This window comes from Kalmanozyma brasiliensis (genome assembly GCF_000497045.1).
Source record: "Kalmanozyma brasiliensis GHG001 unplaced genomic scaffold PSEUBRA_SCAF5, whole genome shotgun sequence".
NCBI lineage: Eukaryota > Fungi > Basidiomycota > Ustilaginomycetes > Ustilaginales > Kalmanozyma > Kalmanozyma brasiliensis.
The window spans coordinates 23,631-50,980 of record NW_015961988.1 but is presented as its reverse complement, the minus strand read 5'-3'; the positions used below and the strand labels follow the sequence as shown (position 1 = coordinate 50,980).

General features: G+C 57.2%; 6 protein-coding genes across 6 annotated transcripts; 2 read left to right on the top strand and 4 right to left on the bottom strand.

Moving 5' to 3' along the window:
* Positions 1-26: 26 nt before the first annotated feature.
* On the bottom strand, positions 27-4,644 carry PSEUBRA_005081 (Cleavage/polyadenylation specificity factor, A subunit, C-terminal; the record flags this gene model as incomplete). Its single annotated transcript, XM_016438537.1, has 2 exons — positions 27-439; positions 528-4,644. The coding sequence occupies 2 exons, from the start codon at positions 4,642-4,644 to the stop codon at positions 27-29; spliced, it is 4,530 nt and encodes a 1,509-aa protein (XP_016290397.1).
* A 2,124-nt stretch (positions 4,645-6,768) lies between these two features.
* On the top strand, positions 6,769-8,105 carry PSEUBRA_005080 (Alcohol dehydrogenase GroES-like protein; the record flags this gene model as incomplete). The annotated part of the gene is made up of 4 exons (XM_016438549.2): positions 6,769-6,921; positions 6,997-7,246; positions 7,329-7,626; positions 7,715-8,105. The coding sequence occupies 4 exons, from the start codon at positions 6,769-6,771 to the stop codon at positions 8,103-8,105; spliced, it is 1,092 nt and encodes a 363-aa protein (XP_016290396.2).
* Positions 8,106-8,305: 200 nt separating this feature from the next.
* On the bottom strand, positions 8,306-11,875 carry PSEUBRA_005079 (Signal transduction histidine kinase EnvZ-like, dimerization/phosphoacceptor domain protein; the record flags this gene model as incomplete). Its single annotated transcript, XM_016438536.1, has 1 exon — positions 8,306-11,875. The coding sequence occupies one exon, from the start codon at positions 11,873-11,875 to the stop codon at positions 8,306-8,308; it is 3,570 nt and encodes a 1,189-aa protein (XP_016290395.1).
* Positions 11,876-12,798: 923 nt separating this feature from the next.
* PSEUBRA_005078 (Amino acid/polyamine transporter I) lies at positions 12,799-14,454 on the bottom strand (the record flags this gene model as incomplete). Its single annotated transcript, XM_016438541.2, has 1 exon — positions 12,799-14,454. One exon carries the CDS (start codon positions 14,452-14,454, stop codon positions 12,799-12,801), a length of 1,656 nt encoding a protein of 551 aa, XP_016290394.2.
* A 2,132-nt stretch (positions 14,455-16,586) lies between these two features.
* On the bottom strand, positions 16,587-17,798 carry PSEUBRA_005077 (Tryptophan synthase beta subunit-like PLP-dependent enzymes superfamily; the record flags this gene model as incomplete). The annotated part of the gene is made up of 1 exon (XM_016438544.1): positions 16,587-17,798. One exon carries the CDS (start codon positions 17,796-17,798, stop codon positions 16,587-16,589), a length of 1,212 nt encoding a protein of 403 aa, XP_016290393.1.
* A 1,978-nt stretch (positions 17,799-19,776) lies between these two features.
* Positions 19,777-25,488, top strand: PSEUBRA_005076 (protein of unknown function DUF221; the record flags this gene model as incomplete). Its single annotated transcript, XM_016438547.1, has 1 exon — positions 19,777-25,488. The coding sequence occupies one exon, from the start codon at positions 19,777-19,779 to the stop codon at positions 25,486-25,488; it is 5,712 nt and encodes a 1,903-aa protein (XP_016290392.1).
* Positions 25,489-27,350: the final 1,862 nt, after the last annotated feature.

The following is a 27,350-nucleotide window of genomic DNA, read 5'->3' as shown; positions in this document are numbered from 1 at the left end:
GTGTCTGTGACCCTTGTCGGACGACATCAACAAACCTGGCTCAAAGCCTCAATGAGCTGCTCAACCACCTCTCTCTCCACTCCCAGCGCTTCCACCTCCGAGTTTGGACCAGTTACCACCTTGTCACGCTCCTGACGGTCCAGCCTTCCATCGACAAACTTCTGCAAGACGTTGGCGTCGAGGAAGCCGGCCGGCGCCTGAACTCGGTGGTCCGTTCGAAGAGTGCGCCAGTCCGAGTGTGCGATGTTGCCCACGACGCCGGCTGAGGCTGCAGCTGAAGTCGATGCGATGAGCGAGAGAATGTTGCGTTCGACCTTGGCGAGCAGACGGGCCTCATCGTCTCGAACGTGCGCGATGACGCCAATTGCGCCGGCGGCTGTGCAGAACAAGAGTCGTGGTCGCACTGCTGCGTTTGGCCCCGGGTCTGGGACGAGCGATCCTGAAAAAGTAAGAAGAGCGAGAGAGAGAGCGCATGTCAGCGGATGGGCCGAGCGATTGCGATGCGGCTGATGCGGGAAAGTACTTACGCCTGCAGAATTTGTTGATCATATCACCATAATGCCAGACTGCGTTGCGCTGCATGACATGAGCGTATCGATCGACCTCGTTAGGATCTCTGGTTGTGCGAGGATCCACAGCGTTGACCGACCGTTCCATCTCCTGCTCGCGAGCGCGGCGAATGCGCGCTTTAACTTCCTCGCTAAGCGGCACCCTCTGCGTCGTGTACAGGTTGAAGCTGATGTCTGCACCGATGTACGTCTGGCTTTCGTCGTCTAGCAGCTCTGTGGCGGTCGACCAGAACGGATCGCAGTCCCTCGCGATCTCGGTGAGCCTGGCCGTGTATGGATGCACGTGGAGCACATTCATCGATCGAAGCGCATCTCCGACCACGATTCGATCCGGCTCGATTACCGACAGATTGCAGGCAATGAACGAGGAAGCCCAACTGCCTCGCTGTCGCACCTTGATGCGAGGCGCCGGGACATCGCTCGGACGCGGATCGACGACACTGTAGATCTTGACCTCGGAATTGACGGCAGCCGCGAGACGATTGTTGATGGACTGCACGCTGTATACGTTGCCCTTCTCGTCATGCTCGAAGAACTTGCGGAGCCTTCCTCGCTCTTCCTTGGTGCGTGAGGAGCCGGACGAAACGTCGAAGCCAACAAGGCGTCCGTGAGTAGTCTCGTGGGTCTGATCAGTTACAAAACCCGTCCCGACGACCAGCATCTCGTGTCCTTGGGCGCGCAGCACGGTGATGCAGTTCGGTCGCTCGTCCGGCTCGAGACGGATCTCGTCGAGCACCTCGAAGGTAGTGTGGTCCAGGATGCGCACTGCTCCTCGTGGTCCGTTGGATCTGGTCGCAGTCCCCAGAGGAAGGAACTCCCACGTGCAGACAGCGAACACTTTTCTGTTGGCCCATTGCGCAATGGCAAGAGGTTGGTTCAGGCCAAGGGGGAAGGTGCGGATGTCACGTTGCCTCAAGGCACCGATGGAGGCCAGTTCGATCGAGTCGGACAAAGCGAACGCAGCGAAGACTCTGCCGGGGCCAGCGTGCAGGGTAGCGACGCTGCGTTGGTCCTTGTACTTGAGCGCGTTGTACGAGAAGCGTTTCGAGTCGGCAAAGACGAGGGTCGGGCGGCTGCCGGAGACTGCCACCACACGGGCGCCAGCCGAGGTCTCCAAAGCGTCGAGCTTGAGTGCTTGCGTGCCCAGAGATACCGTCTTGGCATCGAAGAGACCCACTGTCTTGCTGTAGCTATCCTTGGTGGGGAGGCTTAAGCTGTACGAGATGAGAGTGCCGTCTCCGAGACCGATGAGCAGATGCGGGGTGAGGGCGTCGCGGTTGCTCAGCGAGGCTTTTGTTTGTCCGTCGGAGGGACTTTGCGACTGCTTGCTTGCAAAGCGGTGCAGCAGGATGGATCGCGGGACAGCGGAACAATGCTGCTGCACGACCGAAGCCTGGCCGACGGGGGCAAGGTCAGGTAGCGAGAAGATCTGAAAGCTTCTCGTCTTCCAGAAACCGCAGGCCACAATTTGCGCAGCCTTGTCTTCAACCAACGCGCTGATGTCGGTACACGAAACCTCGTGCTCTAGCTCGGCCTTGGTCTTCTGGACCAGCGTCCCGCCTTCGACAAGGAAGTACAACAAAGTCTTATCGCTCAGAGCGAGAATCAGTTGGCCGGTCGCATTGGCGCTTGCAGCTGTCACCTCAACGCCAGCCGGGGGCGTCCACTTGTGCAGACTAGTAATGTTGTCGTCGGTGAAGCTTACGAGTGAAGCTTCCGTTCGGGCGATGCGAAGTAGTAGAGGTCCTTGATTGTGGGAGAGCACCGTCGCGGCGGCAATGGTAGGCAAGGACAGATCTGGTCCGGCTGCAGCGAGCCGTTCGGTAGCGTCGGCAAGGTCGCCGTTGGCATCAAAGTGCAAATAAGCCGTCGAGGTGGCAAATGCGACGAGGACGCCCATCGAGTATTTGGCAGCATCGTCGCCAGAATGGACAGGCCAGATCTGCTGCGCGTTGGGGATTGGCAGCGAAGTCACGTCCTGGACGGACGCACCGCTTCGAGCCTCGCGAATGCTACCACTCGGACCAGCTCCGCTGCACGTCACAATTCTAGCCTGTGCGCCGGATGAAGAGGTAGGGTCTCCGCCCGCGCCATCGTCCACCACGAAATCGACGACCGGACCGAGGCATTGCCATGTTTCAACAACGCCGAGCGAGCCTCCGGAGGGAAGGTCTGCATTGGCAGGTGGTGCACCGATGGCCTGCGATGGTCTTCTGCGTCTTGCCTCTGTAGGTGAAGACGGCGGTGTCAAGACCTGTGCATTCAACGATGATGCTGCATCGTCGGAGGCGTTGTGTTCCTGGATCTTGTAGATGCAGCTGTCTCCTGTTGCGCTTGCCACGCAGACGAGGCCGTCGCCGAGGTAGGAGAGAGCCTGTGAACCAGCAGGCTGGGACGTGTGTCCAAGCGTCTCAACCCTGATCGACTTGGGTTGCAAGGGAAGAGGCGAACTTTCGGAGCCGTCAGGCATGGTGAGTCGCAGTACGTTGAGTGCCCCCGAATGGCATGCGAAGGCAACGGAGAAGGCGATCGTGCCCGTAGTCTGAGAAGGGCTCGCATCTCCGATGTCGACGACCGACACGACTTGGACGGGATGTGGGAGTCCGACGCGGAACAGCCTCGGACGGCTTGAAGATGAGGTCGTGGCGTTAGAGGGAGTCTCTGCGCCGCTCGTGGGCACATTGACCGAGGAGCGCCTGCGCTTGCCGTTCTCGTTGGAGGGTGTTGGAGTGGCGGCAGTCGTTACTTGCTCTGTCTTGGCGGGCGAAGTTCGTGCCTGAGCGGCGCCGGAGGAACGCCTTCGAGGCTCGAAGGATCCACCCTCGCTCGCTTTGCGTCTCTTGCCCTTGGCATCTGAGGCTTCCGTCGCCGGATCGGCGGACTCGCTGTTAGTTGTGGACGTGGGAGGATTCGTGGGAGGAGGCACATAGAGGATGCTGTTCTCTGAAAAGACGAGCACGCCGCCACCAACGTGAGCAGGAAGTGCATGTACGTAGTGGGCGCCAACCGCATCAGCGTGAGGCAAGGGGACGTGGCAATGAGCGAGGTCTGTCTTCGCATAATCTTCTTCTCTCTTGCGCAGGTCACCAATGGACGCTTTGGAGCCCATGGCGGCAGGGCCATGCTTCTTGCGCGCGGAAGATTTATCGTCGTTCTTGGCGGCCTTGATGTCGCGACTTGCCTGAGTGGCAGCAGAGGAGGACTGAGCCTCAAGGCGTTTGTCGTCGTCGTCGTCCCTTCCGCTGCGAGGAGGCTTTCGTGGAGGACCCCAAGGCATGGGCAAGAAGTCCTGGCTGGACACGTGGACCGAATGGAAAGAAAGCACTGGAAGACATTGCTCGCCGAAGCCAGGAATCTTCGAAGGCACGCTGGACTGAGAGAGCAAAGCAACGGCGGGGACGGAGGCCTGGGACATGGGACTGAGCACTGCGCACGACAGCAGATTGGGGTGTGGCAGTCGGACGCTGAAGGACTGCGAGAACTGCACACCAGGAGAGGGCGTCTTTGTGCTGGAAACGTCGTGCATGATCTCATCTGCATCATCTGCTACTTCCGAGTTTGTTGAAGCTGTGGAAGCTGGCATCGGAACGACCTTTGCGACACCTTTATATACGTGGCTAAGTGCGATTCTCTGACCAAGCTTGATTGTGGTGGGTGAGAAGGGCTCGGTCCAGATGCCCAACGCAGATTCTGCGGGAGAGCGAGCGACTTCATCGAGGGCCAATGTTGCGGTGGTTTCGATGATCACTTCGCCGTTCTTGGGATTGACTGAGGATGCAAGGCTGATGAGTCGGGGCCGGTAATGATCGGTGAGGACGAGGAGGGTCTGTCTCGACGAGCTCGGATCTGTCACAGCCTGGACAGAGAGGATACGAGCGTGAAGCGATACGGTCTGCACGAGATCGAGAAGTCCTGCCGCCGAAGACGGGGATTCCTCCACACCAGTAGCCAGCGAGAGAAACTCGACGGTCGAGTGCTTGACGACAGCTAGACACGGCCCCGTTGGAAGGAAAGATGCGAGAGGCAAGGTCTGCAGAACCGCCGAGGCCTCATAGGCGTGCGCGAGGTACAGCATCTTGGGCGATGCGATCTCCTCGAAGCTGAGCTGGCTACGCTTCTGCTCGGCCTCTGCTTATGCGAGCTTGCCAAGTGTCGGGGAGAACAAGGATGATGGCGGGAAGGCAACATACGTCGATGATTGATTGGCTGATCTGTGCGTAGCCAAAAATTGGGCGCGCGTCTGCGGTGTGGAAGATTTCTCGACTCAACGGCGACCGTCGGCTCTCCACATCTGAAGCTGAGTCCAAGATCTTCTCGACCCTTTTGACAGGTCAAGTTGGACCCTTCAAGGCGGAGGTGCTAGCGTCCTTTCTCCGACGAGTCGGTCTCTCTGTAGCACAGCAGGACGCAACACAACGTCTCGGGTACGCCTCGACGTCGCTCTTGGTCGCCGCTGTGGGCCAGCGCTATCGGCTGTCTTCGTCAGGCTGAATGCATGTTCGCGTCAGTCTACCGACCAAACGGACCGCACCTTCGCAGCCTGAAACTACCTTCTGCGAAGTCCTCTTCCTCTGCTCTGTGATACGGTATTGCTCCTATCCGCGCCACCAAGCATCGTGCAACAGCTCATCATCGTGCCCTATGATACCGAGCAGCCTTGCTAAGCTGCTCAGACCCATCGTCCGGCTCTCAAGGCCTGCGGGCGGGAGCATTCGTGATAGCGATGAGTTGCACCGAAGCCGGTCAGCAAAGTGAGCTCGACTTATCTGTTGGCCTCTTCATTCTGTCGGCATACTTGCTTACATTTTCCTCAAGACGCTATCTCACATGTCCGCGTGCAAAAAAAGCCACAGATTAATACAAAACTAGTCTAGCGAGGGGGCTTGCAAGGCGATACGCGCGTGTCGCTAACAAAATTTCTTCGCACACTTGTGTCGATCATCCATTTTTTGTGATCACAAGCTTAGCGTCGCACTCGTTCACTCAGAGGGTCAGTATTTTTGCTCGAGCAAATTGTTTGTCGTTGCAATTGTCTGCTCGTTTGAATGAAAAGGTAGGTTTAAGTTAGCAGAGATTTTGCTGATTAAGCTTGCAGTCGACTTGTTAAAACCAAGGGAAAGAATATTTGCTGCAAATTGCGGTGTCAAAAAGCTACCAAGACCTGTAAATGACACGGTGCCCAAAAATTGAGACAGCGGAGCAAATATGCATTTCTTGACAGTGGAGAAATCGCAACATGAACACGAATTGGCGAAAAGAAATTCATCTGTCTTGTGTAGTTTTTGTAGTCTGACGACTTTTCTTTGTCTCCAGCATTACCACCCGGATCATAGTATCAGCTGCTCCTACAGAAGCCTCGCCCGAGACCGGATCGAGGAAGCCTGCTCGACGATGCCCGTTCGACTCATGCTCTGAGCAGATGATCGCCCGCAAGAACTCAGCAGCTCTCCTGATGTCAAAGCCTCCTGCATCGACCGCGAGAGGAAAGGAGGCTCGGAGAGGTCGGCGGCGACTATGCAATTGAAAGGGCTGCTTATCGAATGGCGGTAGAGACGAGCCGTGCATCAGCCGCCTTCCTCATGGTCTTACCACTTTGAAGTGCACAGAGAAGAGACGCAGAAGCGAACGCTCGGGGAGCCTCAAGGCGATGGCGCCAGCTCCAATCCGAGTTTGGATCACGCGGTCCGCCAGCGTTTGCGACGGGAACGTCTTGTGACCGCCGTTCATGCGCTCTTACGAACGTAGACAGAAGGCCCCAACTGATGAGCTGGACGGCCCGCGAAGTCCGTAGGAGCATCAGACACTCGGTGTATGGCTCGTGTATCAGTGTGTGTTGCAGCGCAAGGGCCGGGTGGGCACCGTCGGAACGAAAGTGGCCGTGTTAACCGGGCACTATCGCGACAATTTTGACAGCCGAGGCTGCATGCTTCGATTTTGCGGGGTAGCAATCCCGACAAGGTTCCCACCTTGGCTGTTCTCTCGCTTGTGCAAGACGTCTTCCTTGCGTCCGCGCACGGACTTGGGGCCGAGGGCAAGTGGCTCCTCCGTGAGGGAGGCGCAACGATGTCGTGCGACGGAACCCTGCCTTCCTGAAGGCTACTTGTATATAGACTCAAGAGTCCACGACTATACTGGATCCCCACACCTTCTTCCCCTATTGACGACAGTACCTTCACAAGCAAAGAAGAAGAGCCTCAAGATGGTGCAAGATCCTCGCGAGACTCAATTGGACCTGGCATCCGCCAACCGCGTGGCCATCTTCTACGAGAACGGCGGGCCGGAAAAGATCTCCATCAAGGAGCTGGATAATGTCAAGCAGTCCGACCTGAGCCCGGGCGAAGTGCTGGTCAGAGTGAGTGTTTTGTTCAGCAGCAGCCTCCAGCGTCCACGAATGCTAATTCTCAACTGTTTGCTGTCCCTTCATCAGATCTTGTTCACGGGAGTCTGCCATTCAGACCTGCATGCACTGCAAGGTGACTGGCCAGCCCCGACCAAGCTGCCGCTGATCGGCGGCCACGAGGGCGCTGGAGTCGTCGTAGCCGTCGGCCCTGGGTCGGAAGACTACGTGCAAGTTGGCGACAGGGTAGGCATCAAGTGGATTGCCGATGCCTGTCTCAACTGTGAATACTGCCGACTGTCGCACGAGATCAATTGCCCGCAGTACAAGCCCAGCGGATGTGAGTTGCGATCCGCTGTCCTAGGAGACGTTTTATGCATAGGCTGACAAACTCAATTGCTTGATATGGGCTTGCCGAACAGATGCGGTCGACGGAACGTTCCAGCAATACGTCCGACACACAGCGCGCTACCTGACCAAGATTCCGGACGACGTCGCGCTCGACCAAGCCGCTTCGATCCTCTGCGCTGGCGTGACCATCTATCGCGCGCTCAAGGAGGCGCATCTTCAGCCCGGCAACTGGGTCGTCATCCCCGGTTCGGGCGGCGGATTGGGTCATCTAGGCGTGCAGTATGCTCAGAATGCTGGCCTTCGGGTCATCGGTATTGACACAGGAGAAGATAAGAAGAAGATGAGTCTCGAGCTCGGGTGTGAAGTCTTGTAAGTTGCAGGTCCTTCCCCGCACACTGTGTCGTCCTTTCCTAGTCACTGACAAAGACGCATCATCTTTCTCGCATTGTCACAACAGCGTCGACTTCAAATCGACCTCGGACGTGGCGACCACCATCAAGAAAGCGACGGGGGGCATCGGTGCGCACGCCGCCGTTGTAGCCGCCGCCAGTGCCGCCGCCTACGAGCTTGCGCTGGACTACATCCGTCCGCGCGGAACACTCGTGATCGTCGGCATGCCCAACTCGATCCTGCCGCTGTCGATCTTCAAGACGGTGCTGTGCACGCACAAGATCGTCGGTTCGGCGGTGGGCAATCGTCAAGATGCACACGAGGCGCTCGAGATCGCTTCGCGGGGCAAAGTCAAGGTGCACTACACGCTCAAGGGGTTGAGCGACCTGCCCAACGTGTTCGAGGACATGATCAATGGAAGGATCGCTGGAAGGATCGTGTTGGATGTCGACAAGTGACAAGCTCAAGCACGCGGACGAAGGTCAAACTCAAACTTCAATGCAAGCGTTTCCCTTGATTCTATGTGACGACATGATCCTGTGCGGTGTATAAGATGAGTGTGTCCCAAATCGTGATCCCATGTTTCCCTCGGTGACTGTATGCAATATATGTGTGCGTGTGTAAGTGTGTGTATGTTGTCGACTCGCCAGCGCGCGAATCAGAAGCTGGTCCTCCTCAGACCGAGCACCTGCTGCTGCTCAAAGTTGCGCTTCCAGAACTCCAAATCGGCTTTGAGCTGTCGCATCGAGACGGGCTTGGTCATCCACGCGTCCATCCCGCAGACCTCGATGCCTCTCGCCTTGTCCTCCTCCGAGCCCAGCGCTGTGACGGCTACGATGAAGGATGGATGGTTCGTCGCGCGCATCTGGGTGCATGCTTGAAAGCCGTCCTGGACCGGCAGCGAGATGTCAAGCAACACAACTGACGGTCGGAATGACTCGAACTTGGTGACGGCTTCGGCACCGTCGCACGCCTCTTCGTAGCGGATGTTGAGGCGCTTGCAGAGCGTGGTGAGCAGCTTCATGTTGATCGGATTGTCTTCGACCACGAGCACGCGAAATTCGTTGTTGCTTGCTTCGACCGCCATGCCCTGCCAGGCTGGATTGACGCTGAACGATCCAATTGTGTCTTGCAAAACAACGGCAGCACCATCGTGAGGCCTAAGACCGCTTTCGGACTGGCTGGAGCAGTCAGTTCCGTTGCGATGATGCTTGTCATGGTTTAAAAGCTCTGTCCCGATGACGCTGGGCCTGTGCTGAAGAGTGTTGGGTGCAGGATCGGCAGTGCGAATCTGCATCGGCTCCAGATCTGACAGGAAGGTCTCCATAAGTCGCATCGAGGTGGGCCCATGTGGCGTCGATAGAAGCAGGACCGCCCTTCCGTCAAACTTCTCGAGCCCCTTTTTCTTGGTGAGGTAGGACGAGCTGATCACGACGAATCTTGCGTCTGGCTTGACGTGCGCCAAGAACGGCTCGGGACCCGAATCTAGCTTCGTCGCCTCGCGTTCAGGCATAATGATGCAATCAGCTTCAGCATGATCGTGCGTCGTTTCGAGGCCTCCCAAGGGTGCAAAGTGATCGAAGATCGCGGTAGCCAGCCTGTCGAGACCGCGCGTCTCGAAGCCGAGGAAGGCTACTTTGGCGACGGCAAGCCTGGAAGCATTCGAGCTCTGATCCACCTCACTCGATCGAGCACGAGGGTATTGAGTTCTGGTCGGTTGAACGGGGAGTTGAACGGACATTCGCGTACCAACGTTGACCTCGGAGACGACAGACCAGGTTCCGCCACACTTCTCCAGCTCTGATGACACGATGGCCATGCCGAGACCGATGCCGTCACGGAAAGAGTCAGCCTTACTGAATGGCGTGGTGAGCTGGTTCTTGCAAAATTCTTCCGTCATGCCGACGCCGGTATCTGCCACGACAATCTCGAGCTGTGATGAGGCGTCAAAGGCATGGACGATGCCTTCAATCCCAGCGATGGGCGCAGCAATCGCGATGCTGATCTCGACATAGCCTTGTTTGGTGAAGCGAAGGGCATTCGAGACGAGCTTACGTACGATATGTTGGAGTGACTTGCCATCGACAATCCAGTCGCGCTCACGTATTTCTGGCGACGCCTGGACGATCAGCTCAAGCGCATTTAGAAGGGCCCCCTGCGATGTGGACGAACCGACCGAACGCGATTGAAGCTCGAGACGCTGAGCAAAGTCCCATTCCTCATCTGCGATCGATTCAACCAGCTTGACAATGTTGGTAGGCGAAGGTTTGATCGGCGGCACGACTCCTTCGTTGAGGTCGAGTAGAGTCTGGAAACTGAGCAGATCATCGATGTAAGAGTTGAGCGTGAGACCTGAGAGCGAGATGGACTCGAGCAGGGTAGACAGCACGCCGTTGGCGGACAGATCCAGCTTGATGCTGTCAGTCGAGTCGTCCACGTCGATGGCTGCACGCAGGTAGTCGACGGCACCGAGTGCGCGGTGCAACGGCGTGCGGAGGTTGTGCTGAACGTGGCGAAGGAATTCGGACTGAAAAGACTCGACCGAAGAGCGTTCTTGACGGAGCAAGCTGCCGAACGAGATTTGAGTAGTGGTCTCGACATACGAGCGCTCCGGCTCCTCAAAGCTTACCGGAGCGGTGAACATGATGAGAAGCATGATGCCGGGACGACTCTTGTTTTGATCGTACGAGGTACAGACAGCATACGACGTCACTCGGTCGTCCAAAGGCAGCAAGGCAATGTATGGATTTTCGCCCGTCTCCAAGACGGGATAGAAAGACTGGTCGTCGACCTCTTGGTAGTGCGCAGAGGGTCCAGACTGTCTACGGTAGAACTTGCAGCGCGTGTTCATGTTGGTCTCGGTGGCACTGCGTGCTAAAGGAGTCGCAAAGATGGCTTTGAGGTCCTCGACGTTGGTGGGCAGTTTTGGCCGATATTCCTGGGGGCCAGAGAAGCCCAACAGACTGGGAGGCGACGAGCCTGGACGCACATCGATGGCATGCAGCGCGGTGTCGGCTTTCGCTGGTCTGCTGGCGCGGTCTGCGTCAGAAGGACCAGTGTGCGGCAGGTTGACTGCGGGCTGCGTGGCGTGGTCGAAACAGCCAGTGCTGTCGACTTGGTGCAAAATGGGGGAAGTAGTTGTCGAGCTAGCTTCGAGTGCGTCGTTAGCGGGGCGCCGCCCGAGGCGAAACTGGCTGACGTCGAACGCGGCAACGGCAGCTGCACCCAGGCAATCCTTGAGATCGTTGCAACCGCGCTCGAGGACAGCGCTCGAGAAACGGTGGTAGTCATCGCCGGATCCAGCGAGGATGGAAGGCGGAAGGTGGACTTTGGCTTGTGAGATGGAAGTGTTGTCGACCAAGCGAACGAGCGAGCCAATTCTTCGTTGCATATCGGTCGCCTTTGCGTTTCTGGAGCTTTGAAAATCCTTTTCGAGGGAGTCGGCGGCCATTTTTGCAATGGATGAAAGCAGCTCGGCATCCTGGTCCTCAAAGCGAGACCTGGGCTCTTCGTCCATGATGCAGAGACGTCCTACTTGAACCAGGCCTTCGACGCCATCGAGGGTGTAGGAAAGGATGAGAGGCGCCGAGGCATAGAAATTCATGGGCCTGCCGAGTGCGCTTGCGGCTGAGCCAGCCAAGGTAGAAGGACAGGAGCGAAAGCGCCAGTCGTCTGTTGTATTGTTGATGACGAACACTTCGTCGTCGGGCAAGAGCATGGCGTGCGAGCATAGGCTGACGGTCTGAGGAACGTGCTGTACGAGCGAATCACCGCCGTCCTGAGCGAGGATGAGCAAGGAAGCTTCGTCGAAAGTCTGAACAATGACCGAGGCGTAGGCGCACTTGAAGACGGACTTGGCGTGTTTGACGTGGAGAAGGAGATCTTTGGACGCTTTGACACCATGACGATGGATAGCTTCGAGAACGCGACGACGGTGCTGCTGGCGAAGAGGCGGAGCAGCGAGCCAGCCGTTTTGCTGGAAGAAGGATCTTGATTGCGAGTCGAGATTGGGATCCAGTCTGAGTGGATCCTCGGTACCAGCCAGAGGAGCTGGAGGAGCATGGCGGATGGGAGCGGTAGGGGAGCCAGAGTTAGTGCGAACGACGGTGATTGGATCTGTGGGTTGATCTGGCGCATTGACGACGGCACGTGGATCCCAATCGCCGAGCTGATATCGACGGAGCCAGGTGCCCCACTCATCATGGGGAAAAGAAGAGGAGCCTGTCATGGTGGCTATCAATTAGTTGGATGCTAGATGCGACGCCTTGAGAGTCGTTGTGTCACGCCATGGCAGCTGTGATAGCCAGTCGACTGGGTGGATCGGATGGGCCTGAAATGTGATTCCTTTGACTCGAGTCTACTGTAGGCGGCGAGCGAGCGAGCGATCGATCGAATCGAGGAGGAGGAGGAGGAGGAGGAGGAGGAGGAGGCGGCCAAGATAGATGCAGCGGCGGATGAGAGGGAGTTAGGGTATTGACGAGGAGCGCAAGCAACCTCGCTGAGGGAGCGTGACGACGATGGGCAAAGGGAGAGGCAGAAGGAGGCGGCGAACAGTGGCAAACACACCCAGTAGGTCATCAAGAAGAAACGCCGACTACTGTAGACCGGGACGGGAGAGTCGAGCGAGCCAAGCTGGTACTGAACAAGCTGAGCCAGCCTCAAGTTAGAAATTGCGGCAAATGAGGTGACAGGAAATCACCCATCATCTCGACCGTGCCAAAGCTGTCAAGAAGAGCGAGGCTGGCAAGAGCAAGAGCAAGAAGAGCAGACAGCTTGGGAGAGTTTGTTCAGTCAAGCCGTGTGCCTCATGGGGCATCCCTTGCAGGGTGAAATATTGAACAATAAGTTGTAATAGGGCCTAGACTCTTCTTTACCCTTATTGAAATTGGAGCAAGTCAAGTCTGCAATTCAAGTTTGGAAACTATTAATAAGTTACTCTCAACTGATATTTGATGGGTGGCTGCGCGACCCGGTGTCGGACCCTCTCGACCCTGTATGGGACCCTGAATTTGATTTTTTCACTTACAGACTCGCAGCGTCTTCAACAACACGCGCCAGACACACGAGTAACCAACGTGTCTGGACAAAGAACGCAGTCACACCTATCCAACTACTGTAGAAGAGATCTACAGGCAGATGTGAGATCTTAGGCTACTCGGCTCGGTTCACATGGGCCCTCTCGAGGATCTGCTTGAAGTCCTTTGGGCCCGTATACCCTCTCCGTGCAAAAGCGAACCAATTGACAATGGCAAGCATCACCGTCGAACTCACCACGACCACCGAGTAGTTCATGTAAGTACCCGAGGTGACGGGAATGTAGGACGGAAAGAGGAAGAGCACCGTGGTGAGCACAATGTAGCAGAGTGCGATCGTGTTGATGATGGGTCCCACCACAGGGCCCAGCGTGTACTTGATGTCGGACGGGATGGGGATCTCATCGTCGTCCTCGTCGGCCTTGTCGCCATCTGCATTGGTGCGCTTGAAGATGCGTTTCCTACCACCGAACAGCATTCCAGCAATCGGAACCACGTACGACAATTGCAGCATCACCACCGAAGCACTGACGATCGACGAGACGGCAATCACCGAGCCAAACAGAATGACACCAAAGACGACATACCAGAAGCAGCAGAAGAGCACCGCATAGACGGGCACCTGATACTTGGGTGAGACGTAGGCGAGCTTCTTGTGAAAAGGCAAGCATCCATCGGCGGCGTAGGCCTGCACCATTCTGCTCGAGGTGATCATCAGAGCAGGGCCGGCAAAGAGGATGGTACCAAACATGATCAGGGTCAAGCAGAGCGTAGCAGCTCGGTTCAGTGTGGCCTGGTAGAGGGCTTCGACGATGCCTGCTGCTCCTGCGCTGATGACGCTTTCCGTGTCGCTGATGCCCGCGAGAACAGCAATGAGAACCAAGAACGCTGAAGTACCACCAATGAGACAGGCCAGCACCATGGCCTTGGGAGCATTGATGTGGGGACGATCGATCTCGTCGATGATATGAGAAGCTCCATCACTGCCAACTAACGAATATTGGGCCGTTATCAGTCCCAGCATCCATGCGATACCGTCCGGCCATCCAGTGAGGTTGACAAAGTCGGTGAAGATGAAGCTAGCGCTGGAGCGATGACCCTGAGTGGAGGGAACCGTGAGGCAGACGATGAAGACCGTGACGGCGCCAACGATAGACCAGAGGAGAGCAGCCTGGTTCATCTTGTTGAGGATGCAAACGCCCCATATGTTGATGATACCGCAGTAGATGGTGAGACCCATGTAGACGCAAAACAGCTTCCAGGGGTCAGGGATGAAGTCGGGCTTGTAGATGCTGATGATGCCCATGGTGGTGGAGCCCGCGTAGAGAGGTGCACTCGAGGCGAGCGCGATCCAGCCGGTGGTGCCGACCCAACCTGCCAGATAGGCGATGGGAGCACGGTATTGCTTGGGAGCCATGGCATAAGCCCAGTGATACTGGCCGCCGATCGAAGGGAACACATGGCAGAGTTCAGCGAGGGAGACGGCGATGGTAGTGGCAAAGACGGTGCCCACGAGAAGGCCGTACACCACCCCCACGGGACCACCTGCACCTAGTGCAAGATTGATGGAAGCACTTGCAGCGGTCCACGAATTGAGGATGGCAAACGAAAGACCGATGAGCGCAAACGTGTTGAAATGCTTGCGTGGCATCGGAGCCTCGGCTTGAGCATGATCCGAATTCATTTCGGGCGCAAAGGACGAGACTTGATAATCTAGGACGGCGCTGGAGGGCTTGGACGAGTCATCGTATACCTCGCTTTGCTTTTGTTCCATACCTGGAAGGCGGTGGCGGGGAAGATGTGGCGGTCAGTTTCGGTTATGAATGAAGGAGCGGTTGGCTGCCCAGAGAATGCCAAGAGAGAGAGGGAGAGAGCGAGGGACGACAACGGCGTGGCAAGGGCGCTGAGAGGTAACGCGGGTGGCTTGCTCTTATGCGAGTTGCTAGTGAGCGAGTGCGTTGTGGGAAGCAAGGAAGTCTGAGTCTAGACCGAGCTGGGGTGGTACCCAAGAAGGGGATGAAGGCGTGGAAGGAGGTCCGGGTTATATGGGCAGATGAAATGGGGTGAACACGCAGCATCTGATGCGAGATAAGCACGGCAGGTGCCGCTGTTCCTTCATCTCATGCGCATGGCAGAAGGTTGTGGGGAAATCAAATGAGCTCAAGACCGAAAAAGCTACGACACATTGACATGGAAGCGCGAGGCTGCCATGCGAGCGCAATCTTAGCGTTGAGAGCTTAACGAATCAGGTCCGAGATTAGACGAGCCCAGCTTCGGGAACAGGCGCGTGACGGAGCCCAAACTCACTATCTAAACGAGCTCTCTTCACAACCAGGGTTCGGCAGGGAAAGGAGCGTTAAGCGCGGTACCAAGAGGGCGGCGGCTGCGCCCATAGCTGACGACACCTTTAGCAGCGAAGCTAAATCCCACCGCGTCAGCGGTGACTCTGCAGCCCTCTCAAGCTTCCATATCAAAAGCCTCCTCGAACAGCTGTGCTTTTGAACTGAAGCCAATCGACTGTCGATAAAGACCATCCTGGAACGTTTCACTTCGTTCTTCGATTCCCTTGATTGCCTCTGTCGACCTCGCGTTCCGACCCTCGGCTGATTGCGCATTGTACGCCGCTCACTGTCTTCGCTGTCCAACTTGTGAGCGACAGGAGAGCGTACAGTCATTTCAAGATCGCGCCCTTCTATTGGGCCGTGGATGTGCGGTCAGGACAAAACTTAGCCGCGCTATGCGACGCGGGCAGGGTCGCGTGGCAAATCCATTTCGACTCTGCCGCGATAACACTTGGCGCGGTCCATCTGCTTTGCGACTCAGCGATAAGCTGTCCGCCCCAGCACGCAGCAGTAAAGGGCCAGCTGGTATCACTCACAAGACCATGGAGTATGCGAGGGCCAGTCTCCCATTCCCTTTGCTCGATTGACGATAGACGGATATCTCGACATGCCCTCGTGCTCCTTAAGCCCTGAAGCGCGCGTCAATCGTCTCAGGCAGATCTTTCAAAGCCAAGAGCTAAACACAATCAGACGAGCTTGAGGGGAAAAGTGCGGATGCGATTAGCTGGCAGTATGATAGTATACAACAAGTCGGAGTTGTAGAGATGCGAGTGTGCGAGTGATGCAAGGTTTGCGAACGACGAAAAGGGAATCAGAATGCAGTGTTGAAAGCCGTGACTGATGCGAAGAGAGGCGGGTGAAAGCGAGCGTGCAAAAGCATCGGCCTAGACAGCCGCACTGATCCGAAGAGACCAGGTCGGCATGTCGGTGAAACCGATGAGCATGAAAGCAAGATATATCAAGGGGGATCCGAACAAGGCCAAATGAGAAAGTCAAAGAGTAAAGAGGCCAAGCCCGAACGGCCACGTCCATGGAAGCTATCGAGCAAACGATCGCCATCATGCAACGTGGCCGAGCTGATGAATAGATGGGCGGTGATGAAGGACAAAGTTGAAAAGGTGGATGGCGTGAGAAGCAGAAAAGCAAAAAGGGGGAAATTGAAGAGCCAAGGGTATGTGGAAAGCAGATCGAACCGGGATGAAAAGAGCATCGCATGGGTATTGCAAGAACAGAGGTCCGACCCCCTCTGTTACTCCATCTCCCATCCCGGTTCAGGTATAAGGGGCGTTCGCCTAAGGTTTGGGTGTTGGTGGTTGAGATAGTGTTGAGATAGTGTTGAGCTTGAGCACTCGCGAAGAAGAGCGTTGCTGTGCCTGGTAGGGGCGATGATGACAGGGCGAGGATGACTAGGTTTGAGGTAGAGAGATTGTCGCGAGGCACAGCAGCGACGACGACCAGCCATCGAAGAGGTAACGAGCTCGGAAAACAGTGAAAGTGAAACAGGGGAGAAGGGGGAGGAACGACACGGAGCTAGTCGCCGACGAACGGCGCTATGACCGATCATCTACTGGAAGTTGGCAAAGTCGATCTCGGCCTCGCGGAGCTCTGGCTTGGCATCCGAAACCAACCACGGCTTGGTGATGTAGTTGCGAATGCTGTCGGGCAGAACAACGACAGCGTTGAGACCCGACTTGGAACCAAACTTGTCGTAGCCAGCACCGCCGGGCTTGAGCCAGTTGATAGCGGCGTTGACAGCGGCACCCGAAGAGCCTCCGGCAAGGATGCCTTCGTCCTTGATCAGACGACGCGCGTAGACGAAGCTCTGCTCGTCCTCGGTCTTGTACCACTCGTCAATGACCTTCTTGTTCAGCGTGTTGGGGTCAAAGTCGTAGCCAATGCCTTCGACCTTGTACGAGCCATCACTGCCCTCAGGAAGAGCATTGAGCGTGGCGGGCAGAGCCAGATCGGATCCGATAGGGTCCACACCGAGCACGAAGCAGTTCGGGTTGTGGTCGGCACGCTTGAGGCGCGAGGCGATGCCGCTGATGGTACCGCCGGTACCGACGCCGGCGATGAAGACGTCCACCTTGTCCGAAAAAGTCTGGGTAGAGCCGTTGAGCTCGTCGGCGCCGCGGTTCGAGTCCGGGGTGAGAGGACGAGCCGAGGCGGCCGAGTCAAGGGGCTCCTTGTCGAGGGAAAGGCCAGCCATGCCGTGCAGGAGTGAAGTGGAGGAAGGAGGAGCGGGACCGGCCTGGATGGCTTCGATGATCTCTTCGGCGGTAGCCCAGTGGGCGGTGGGGTTGTTGGGGTTGTTGTACTGGTCCAAGATGACGGCGTCGGGCATGGTCTTTGCGAGACGACGCGCGGTCATGATGTTGGAACGAGGATCATCGTGAGCGGCCTCGGTAGGAGTGCGAATGACTTCGGCGCCCAAAGCACGAAGCGTGTTGACCTTCTCGGCGGACATCTTTTCGGGAAGCACAATGATGCAACGGTAGCCTCGAATGGCGCAGGCGAGAGCCAGACCAATACCCGTGTTGCCACTGGTGGGCTCGATGACGATGGACTTGCCGGGGATGAGGGTACCGTCCTGCTCAGCTTGAAGGAGCATGCGACGTGCGATGCGGTCCTTGACGCTGCCACCAGCGTTGAAGAACTCGCACTTGACCATGACATTGCACTTGATGCCTTCCGACTGTGGGATCCGGTTCAGTTGAATGAGCGGCGTCTCACCCACAGCGGAAAGGGCATCTGGCAAGATAGCTTGAGGTCTCATGGTGTCGTTGGCAAAGAAATAAAGTGAGCTTTATCGAGAGAGAGAGAGTAAGATTTGGTTGAAAATGGGTTGAGAGACTTTCGGTTTGGGGGGGAGAGGGGGGAAAGAGTGAACCTGACTTTCGATCTGTTGGAGATACGAAAGAATCGGGCAGAGCGATGTGTGCGCCTAGAAGAGGGGCAGACCGCGAAACGAGTTAGTCGAGATGGTGATGGTAGTGGTGGTGAGAGGAAAAGGCAAAGAGAGGAGCGAGTCAAAGAGACAGTCAGCCCAAATTGATAGCAACGTGACCCCTTTTTGCGCTGCTGACGTTTTGCCTTGGCAGATCACGTTGCTCCTGCGGTAAGTTATGGAACCGAGTCGCTGTCAAAATTTCGAGCGGAAGGGCCGATCCCGACTCTTGAGTCACGCCATTTGAAGCTACGCACCCTGCCACGATTTTGTCACGGCGGGCTCAACTGGCGTGCTGTGCCGCATCCAATTTTTATTTTCCCTCAGGAAACTGGCGGCACGGCAAGGGTGGCAGACTTGATTGCAAGCTCGATGAATCGGATCATCACAGCAGCGCACAATAGAACAGCATCTTCCGTGTTACTCGGTGCCACGACGCTTCAGCTGGCCACCAGACAAGCCGCAATGGCTGTTGTTGGCTGCCAAAGTTTCAATTTGGTGGGCGAACCAGAAAATGGGTTCCTGCCTCGCTTCCAGAAGGGCCAAAAATCAAAAGAAAGGGTCAGACTCGGACAGCTGGGCACTTTGTTCGGCCACAACGGTTTAGATGGCTTTGAGCTGTGGCCCTTTGTGCCAAGTCTGCTTTGTTCATGTCTTCGCCATAATTTTGCGGCCTGGTCCGAGAGATGGAGGCTTGTCATGCTGACGTGAGCACATTCCGCGATCGCGCTGTTTGAGCCACGAAGGCTCGACAATCACAATGTGGCCGCAAGGTGAGGTGAAGGTGGATCGAAGCTGGCGAGTCCGAAAGCTTCAAGTCTTGATCTAGACACAGATCGGGACGTGAGAGATCACCGATCTATATCAGAAGGGAAAAAGATAACTGCACGACGACGTAAGTGGGATCGGCGAGGCAAGCAAGCGACAGACAGCATGCACGAGACGAGACGCGCGCGACTCGGCGAGCCAAACAATGTGCTGCCTCAGACCCGCTCTGGCTTCCACTGAAACCCCTGAGCTCGTCGGCTTTGGTACAGTCAGAGTGGGAGGCTCGCTTGCTTGTCTGGACCCTATCCTGCTCAGCGCTTGCTTCGCTCTTGGCGTCCTACCGTCGATTGATGGACGATGCTTGCTTGTCAGACCGGTTCTCGTTGTGACAGACACACGACGTCAAAAGCCTCGTTATTGTGTTGCGAGCATCTATCACTCATCCGACTCACCTAGTCCCGGTCCGAATGAAGGCTGACGATCTTGTTCGCTTACTGTGGGGTCCGAGCCATGGCGATTGTTGCTTTGCCGCCCACGTAGAAATTGCAAAGCATGCAGCACCATAGCGGCAACTGCACGGAGAGAAAGAGAGAGCCTGGAACCTTGTGTGCCGTGCTGTGCTGCCTCGTTGTTTTCATCATCCGACGCAGCTGCATAAATTCAACACACGGATGCGACTTTGCCTCTCATCACTTTGGATTCTTCCTCCTTGACACGATCACATCACACCACTCTCTCGCAAAGCGCATCCCGCTGAGTCCACAGCCACCAAAAGCGATCCAGGCAGCAAGCCAGCCATACAGTCATCCCGACACGACTCGCTGCGGCTCATCCGGCTTGGCGTCTTCGGCGTCATTCCGACGGTCACACGACCTCTCCGCTGGGCTTCGCTCCTTCCGAACCATCGTCACTGCTCAGTCGACTGTCACTGCCACCATGCTCCGTCTTTGAACGCTGTCCTTTGACGTTTCAGCACTGTCCCTGATCCAACCATCCATTCATAGGCTCGTCACCGCTGAGCTAGGCGGTACCCTACAAGATGGCCGACGCAACTGAGCGACAGATCAATTCCAGCTTCCAGGGCTTGGTCTCGACCTGTGTCATCTTCGCCGTCGTTGGCTCCATCTCCGCCATCACCTACGAGTCTTGCCGCCAGCTGCGCCGTCTACCGCGCACACGCTTCTCCAAATTCTGGTATGATGATGCTCGGCGTCAACATCCCCCAGGCGGTGTCCACGACGATCCCGCACATGTTCGAGAAAAGGATACATGCGAAGATTGGGAGATGGGCCACTTTTACCTATCGCGCGTCTTCCATGCTTCCACACCCTCTCCCATGCTCCCGCGCTGGCCATTTGCCTGGGTCAAACGCGCCATCTCCTTCACCGACGAATGGTATGCGGATCACACCGGCATGGACACCGTAGTCTATGTCCGCTTCCTTCGCGCCTGCCTCTGGTGGGTCCTCCTTCAATGCTTGACTACAGCCCCCATCCTGCTTTCCATCCACATCACCTTCAGTCGCGGCATCAGCACCACCGACATGCAGCGGGCCTCCCTCTCCTACCTCGTTAGCACCCCCGCTCCCGACTGCACAGAGCTAGAGGTCGCCAAATGTCCAACCGTGCCCAACGAAAGAGGCCGTTCGCTTCTCTGGATCCACCTCGTACTCCTCTGGTACCTCAGCATCACCTGGATCTTGGCGCTTTGGTGGATCGGCAGCGGCTCGCTCAAAGTGCGCAAGGCTCAGATCGAAAAGACCCGAGTTAAGGTCATCCGAGCCAAGCAAGAAGCACGCAGCGTTCCCCTCAATCCCGCCGACGACACGACTCCCATCCATCGAGATCCTCACCCAAACCTGACCAAGGCACAAGGTCTCTCGTCGGACAACAGCGACGGCTGGCGTCAACGTACCTTGATGGTCATGAATCTGCCCGCCACCATGCGAGACGAGGCCAGCGTTCGTCGCTACTTTGAGGAGTTCCTCCGTCCTGACGACGACCAAGCCTCCTCCAACGACGGCCAAAGCGACCATCAGATCATCTCATCTTCTCGTGTCCGCCGCGATCCCGCAGACACAGACGCTCAGCATACTTCCGGCTCCGACTCGGATCATCGATCGCCTTCAGCCGAGCATCACGCTGGACCACCCGCCCAATTCTCGGCTTACAGTGACGGACCGGATGGTCCTCAGCCTGATTTGCATCCGAATCGACATCTCAAGAGCCCGATCCAGACGGTTGTCCTGGTGCGCAAGATGAACGAACTCGCATCCATGCTCTCTCGTCGCCAAGAAGTGCTCACTCAACTCGAGGCAGCGCATGTCAAGCTAGCCCAAGACGTGCTCGTCACCGTCGGTCGTCGCACCCTCAAAATGCGCAAGCAGGAAAGGGACCGGGCCGCGGGCAAGCCTGCTCGAGACAAGCAAGGCAACTCCTCCTCTTCGTTCAAACGACTAGCGGCCTCCCTCCGCCGCCCTTTCCGCAAACAGGCCAAGAAGACTGCGCCCACCAGCGGTTCGAGCTCGGGCACTTCAACGCCTTCGGAAGCCTTGGACCCAGACATTGAAAAGCTAGGCCATGCTCAGCACACGGCAGGCAAAGCGCTCGAGGAAGAACTGGCGCGCAGATTGGCCCGTTTCTCGCCCACTAACCGTGGCTCGCATGCCAAACAGGCGCAGCAGGTCGGTGACAATGATGCCGACCACGAGCATGAGATCGGCGAGACGGTATGGGAAGCGCTCGAAGAGCTGCCAGGAGAGTTGCTTGATCCTTTCCAGCCAGCTACCAGATTGTCGGCTCTCTTCCGCGGTCAGACGGTGCCCACCATCGACTACCTCCTCACCAAGCTCAACCTGCTCACCGCCCTCGTCACAGAGATGCGATCCAGACCTCCGACCAGCTACGAGCCCACCTCGACCGCCTTTGTCACCTTTCGTGATCCTCGTCAGGCGCGCATGGTGTGGCGTGAGCTCAAGGACCAAATCGTCGTCAAGGTGCGCCTCGCACCCGAAGTCAAGGATCTCGACTGGGACCGACTTATGAAGACATCTTTCACCGTCGACGTCGTTCGTGGCTTTGGTGTCAGCGTCGTCACGTGGGGCTTCACCATCTTTTGGGTCATCATCATCAACGCCATCGTCCTTGGTATCTTCAGCGTCGACAAGCTCAAACAGATCCCTGGCCTCGGCAACTTTTTCGACGACAACCCCAAACTCACCGGCTTCGTCACGATCACCTTGCCACCCTTGCTCGTCTCGCTGGCATCCATGTCGGTGCCCGAACTCATCTTCCAAGTCAGCAAGCGCGCTCAAGGTTTCGTCACCTTCAGTGCTCTGTACGACATGTGCCTTGCACGCTACTGGAAGTTTGTCATTTGCAACGTCGTCATCTTCTTCAGTGTCGGTTCCGCTGTCATCGTGACTGTCCTCACCAAGGTCGGCAACACGGGCTCCATCCTCACCACCGTTGCAAGTTCGTTCCCCTCGGCTGCGCCCTTCTTCGTCTCTTACTTGATTCTACAGCTGGCACTGCAGTCCGGCTTCGAGCACATGGGCTTCATGATCGCGCTTCTGCAACACTGGGGCGCAAGGAAAGCGGCGACACCTCGAGTACGAGCCATCAAGACACTGCCGCGCAATTTCAACCGATACTACTGGCTGCCGCTGCACATCAACATCATGGCCATCGTCTTTATCTTTGCGCTGCTCAACCCACTGGTCATCCCGTTCGCCCTCATCTATCTCTCGCTCGCCATCGTCATCTTCAAGAAGAACTTCGCCTACCACTACTACAGGCGCTTCAACGAGATGGAGGGTGTGCTCTACTTTACCCGCCTGCTGCGCTACAGTCTCGACGCCATCGTGGTCATGCAGGCTGTCTTGCTCATCTTCTTTTCCGTTCTTCGCCGAGCACCGGTGTACATCGGAATGTCGGCGTTGCTGATTCCGCTCACCGTCATCACCAAGCTCATCGCTACGCGCCTGTGGAAATCGCAGTGCCGGGCTTTGGATGACGAGGAGGCCGAAGCGCTCTGCGGAATCGACTCTCGTCCGCTCTGGGAAAAGATGCAGAGGAACGACCTCGGTCCCAGCACGGCTGAGGAAGGGACCGGCAGCCGCCAACCGCTGGACGCGCTCGCTTCAGGCAGGTACCCCTCTGTCGTTCCGCCGCCGCCTACCAACTCGACGTTCCAGCGCGTCTGGCAACGGCTTCACGACTCGTTCAACGCCAACGGTCTCGACGGACAGAGCTATCTCGCTACGGCGCATGCCAAAGGCGAAGCACCCGCGAATGCTGTCGGCGTCGGCGCAAAAGGGATCGCCAGGACGCCTCGCTACATTGTCAAGGAGACCGCCAAGCACGCTTTCCACTACCGCCATGCTGCCAAGAACTCATTGGGCATCAACGATCTCGTAGAATCTCCGCGTCCGAGTCGCGACCGCCCTTCGGCAGATCGTCGACCCATCTCGGGCTTGCCGCCCACCAGCCAAATTCATGTTCATACGTTCCGCAACTCGCACGAAGCTGCTGCTGAGGCGGAGCACATGGACGGCGAGGTGCCCAACGATCCCTCCGCCACTACGCAACGTAGCAAGACAGCCTCTCGCAAGGTCAAAGGCGAGCATGTGGTCCATCGCCGTCGCGACAGCTCGAGAAGCGAGGATCGTCCGTTCCTGTCCGGCTTCGATGCCATCGCCTCCCACGCCCCGCTGCCAAGCGAGGACGACTACGATCTGAGCTTCGAAGATGGCGACGCTCCTTTCCTCGAGCACGACGAGGAGGGACATTTGTTGCGCCAGACAAGTCAGCGCTCGAGGAGGCGAGGCAGCCGCAGCAACTACGGAACGCTCCGAAAGAAGCCGAGTCAGCTGGCCACCGTCCCTGACGAGGAGATCCTGCAGAACACAGGCAGCGACGAGACGAACAATTGGGCCGAGGGCGCGACCAGCACCGATCCCCTCTACCAGCATGCGCCGAAGCCGACAAAGCAAAACGCTGCCAAGACCGATCAAGAATGGGCCAAGTCGAGTCAGCGATCGCACGGCGATGACTACGAAGATTCTCTCAAGGGTCGCGAGCTCGTACGACCTCATCCTCCGGTGCGATGGGACGACACGCCCAACAACTCGGCGCGCTACAACAATCCCTTCTACAATCAGGAGATGGACGATTTCCTCTGGCTGCCCCGCAATCCTCTCGCGCCCGTCGATCTCTTCGACACCATCGAGTGGTACGGATGTGCGCTCGTCAGCTCGCAAGGCGGTGGCGGAATCGTTGGCGAGTGGGACGACGAGCAGGATGACGACGACTACGACAACGAGAAGAGCGTCTCCCACGAGGATGACATTCCTCTTGGCGGCGAGGCGGCCACTTTTGTTCGGCCACAGGACATGCTGCTTGATGGTAATGAGGAGATTGTGCTTCCGGACAAGCTCGCTCGTCATCTCGAAGAGACCGAAGCTGTCGAGGAAGCTAAGGACCCCGCTGCAAGCATCCCCAAGAACCTCATGAAGGATTACAAACGAGCTCTGCGTCGCAACGAGCGCGCCGGATCCGGCGACAGCGCTTCTCAACACTCGTCGTCGAGCCTCTTCAGGCGGGGCAGCGATGCCTCCTCGCGCGCGGGCAAGGGCTACGCTGGAGGACCGTCGCTGTTGCAGGTGCCCTCGCATGGCTCGTGGCGAAGCGGCGATCAAAGCCAAGCACCCGCAAGTCCCACGTCGGTGCGTGCGTCCGTTCGACTGGGCATGGGCGAACCAGAGCCTCTAGCCAGCGTCGCTGAAGCTGGGGTCATGATTCCCAATCGCAGCTCGAGTCGTCGCAAACGCGCCGGCGGCGCTGAGATCGTTGAAGACGACGAAGATGACATCTCTCCGACTACCGCTGCTGGCGATCAAACGACGGACCTCACACCTACGAAGAGACGCGACGCCAACGCGACGACGTTGGACCGCAACACGTCGCGCAGGACGTACCGCCGCGATGCCTCGGGTGCATTGAGCGGCTTCTCGGGCGGCACGACGCAGAAGACAGTGACGCTCAAGGCAGCCTTGCGAGCCGAAGCTCTGGAAGAAGAGAGACGCATCGGGCTCAAGGAGAGGCTGGCGGCGTCCAAGGGTCGCCGGAAGCGCAACGTGTCTGGCAATGCCTCGACTCAACTCGAAGGACTCGAGGAGGCGAAAGCAGCCGAAGAGGTAGACGAGGAAGACGGCACCACGCCGCGTCGCGAAGCCAACGTGAGCACCATCATGGGTCGATACGAAGCCGAGCACCGCCGACGCGAGGCGGGTGAATTTGGACTGTTGACGCCAGGCAGAGACGGTGGTTTGCGCCGGGATCTCTCTCAGAACTCACAGCTGGGAGAGTACTCGCCAGGACAGTTGGACAGGAGTGCTAGCAGCGCATTTGGAGGAAGACGCTTCCGATCGGCTGCACTTGGTGTTCTGAGCTTGTCACGAACGCCAAAGGCAGCTCGGGATGCAAGCACCGCTTCGGCCGTGCCTATGCAGGAGCTCGGTGGCAGTCGTCCGGCGACAGGCACGAGTGTGGTTGAGCAGAGCCCGAGTCAAATGGTGGCACCGTTTGCATTGCCAACGAGGAGCCAAGAGGCACGGCAGGAGGTGGAACAGCGGCCGGGTATGTCGGAGAGGGGCATCACTGAAGTGGCGCTGCCCGCCGAAGCGAGCCGCACGTCTGCGCTGGACAAGACGGTCGAGGTGCCGCCTTCGCCGTCGAAGCCGCCTCAGTAAGGACTCGCATTTCACATCGAGGTGGATGGAGTCAGACACGAATCACGATTCGGAAGAACAAACGATACCCTTATGTATGAAGTCTTGCATGCACGATCTACGCAATGCGAACGTCAACGAATACGCCTTTGCGGCTCAGTATGATGGCCTGTGTGCAGAATTGGGCCACGATGAAGATGAGGGCTGGAAGCGCGGACGTGACGTTGTTAGACCTATACCGGGAGCTTGACGATTTGCTCCGCGGAGGGAACGGCCGGGAGCATCCGACCCAGGCTTATTTACCGTTGCGTGCTAGAAAGAGTTGCATGCTCAAGGAAGGAAATTGACCGGCCGCGCCGAAAGTGGAACAAATCCATGGAGGCGAGGGCAGCCGTGAGCTTGGGTCTGCCATGCACGTCGACGCATGCTCGGCAATGGGCATGGTTGCACGCGTGGTGCGAAAGGAGTCAAGTGCATGAGGATGCTCAAGTCCACCCGTCTGGGGGATCGGCGAATGGTATAAGCCTGGTCAGCCTCGGTCTCGCTCACGAACAAAGAGATGACTTGCGATCACCACTCGCACATGACGAGTCGCTGCATTGTTGTGGCGCCTTCCTCGTGGGAAACGCGCAAGATGAGCTTTGACACTTGAATCGCTGTCAACAAGAAAATCACAAGAGCTAGATCTGGTACGCGGGAAGCAGCTTTCCGAATGATGACTGCTCCGCGGAGACGACGGAAGACAGAAGCCGAATCGGCAGTTGGAACCAGAAGGCTGGCTGGCTTGGAATTCGCAGCGTCAGACGTTTCACGCCCAAGCTGCAGATGCCGAGTGAGGTGCCAAGGGAGACAAAGCTTTTTCAAGGCCAACACAAAAATGACGTGTTTTTCCAAGTGGCTCCTCTCCGTGGAAATTCAGCAAAAGGTCGGCTCTCGGTGGGTGTGAGCGTGTTGATTTCCTTCGGAAAACACGTTCGAGTTTCAAACTGGCTTGATTGCATTTTAAAATTGAAAAAGCGCCGCAACGTTTTGCCGCTGCTGGCCCCGACGGAAGCGTCAAGACAAAGGATCGCCTGCGCTGCACTGTGCATTGGGCTGCGCTGTTGAGAGATTTGCTTCTCTCGCAGCCAAAACAGCACACGGCCGCACGCGTACCTGTATGGCTTTTGTGGCTGATGACTGCCCATCTTGGGCTTGGCATCATGTCCAAACCCGGCCCGTCAGCATCCACCTCCGAGGACTTGCCATAGCCTCTTCGGATCCTGATCTCCTATCGTCGCTGACGCCGCAGAGTAAGCAAACCCCTGGCCTTGGTCGCCGTGGACCTGATCCTTATCCCAGTCAGATTGATCCTTCAAGAAAAAAGCGCCTCGAGGGTCGCAACAAGGGTTGAGGACATGCAAACGCGAGCCGAGGCGAGCTCAGGTCAGTGTTGTTGTTCTGATGCCGTAAACCTGATTCGCCCTTGGGCTCGCACAAACGCCCAATTCCGCCAGTGTTCCGGCCCTCGTCGTACGATTCCCTCTGCCCCCTCTCCTTCTGTTGTTCGGCCATGCCATGCCGCACCGCGCGTTTGCTCATCTCGGTGTCCGCGGGCGGCTGTCTGATCTTGAGAAATCTTCCGGTGCTGGCCTTCACCCTAATCCTTTCCAGCTGAGCTGATTCCAGAGTATATAGAGTCCCCCGCCGTGTGTGCCGCCAACTCGCCTATCTCCGTCCTACTGTAACTCAAAGATCGCCTTCGCTCTACGACGGGTCTCCTGTCCACCAGCTACCATCCACGCCGCTCCTTGCTACTTTCTACACCACAAGCACGAGCGACCCGACCTTTCCTTTTTATACCAGCCGGCTATCGTGCCAGGCGAACAACACTCCAAAAGCAG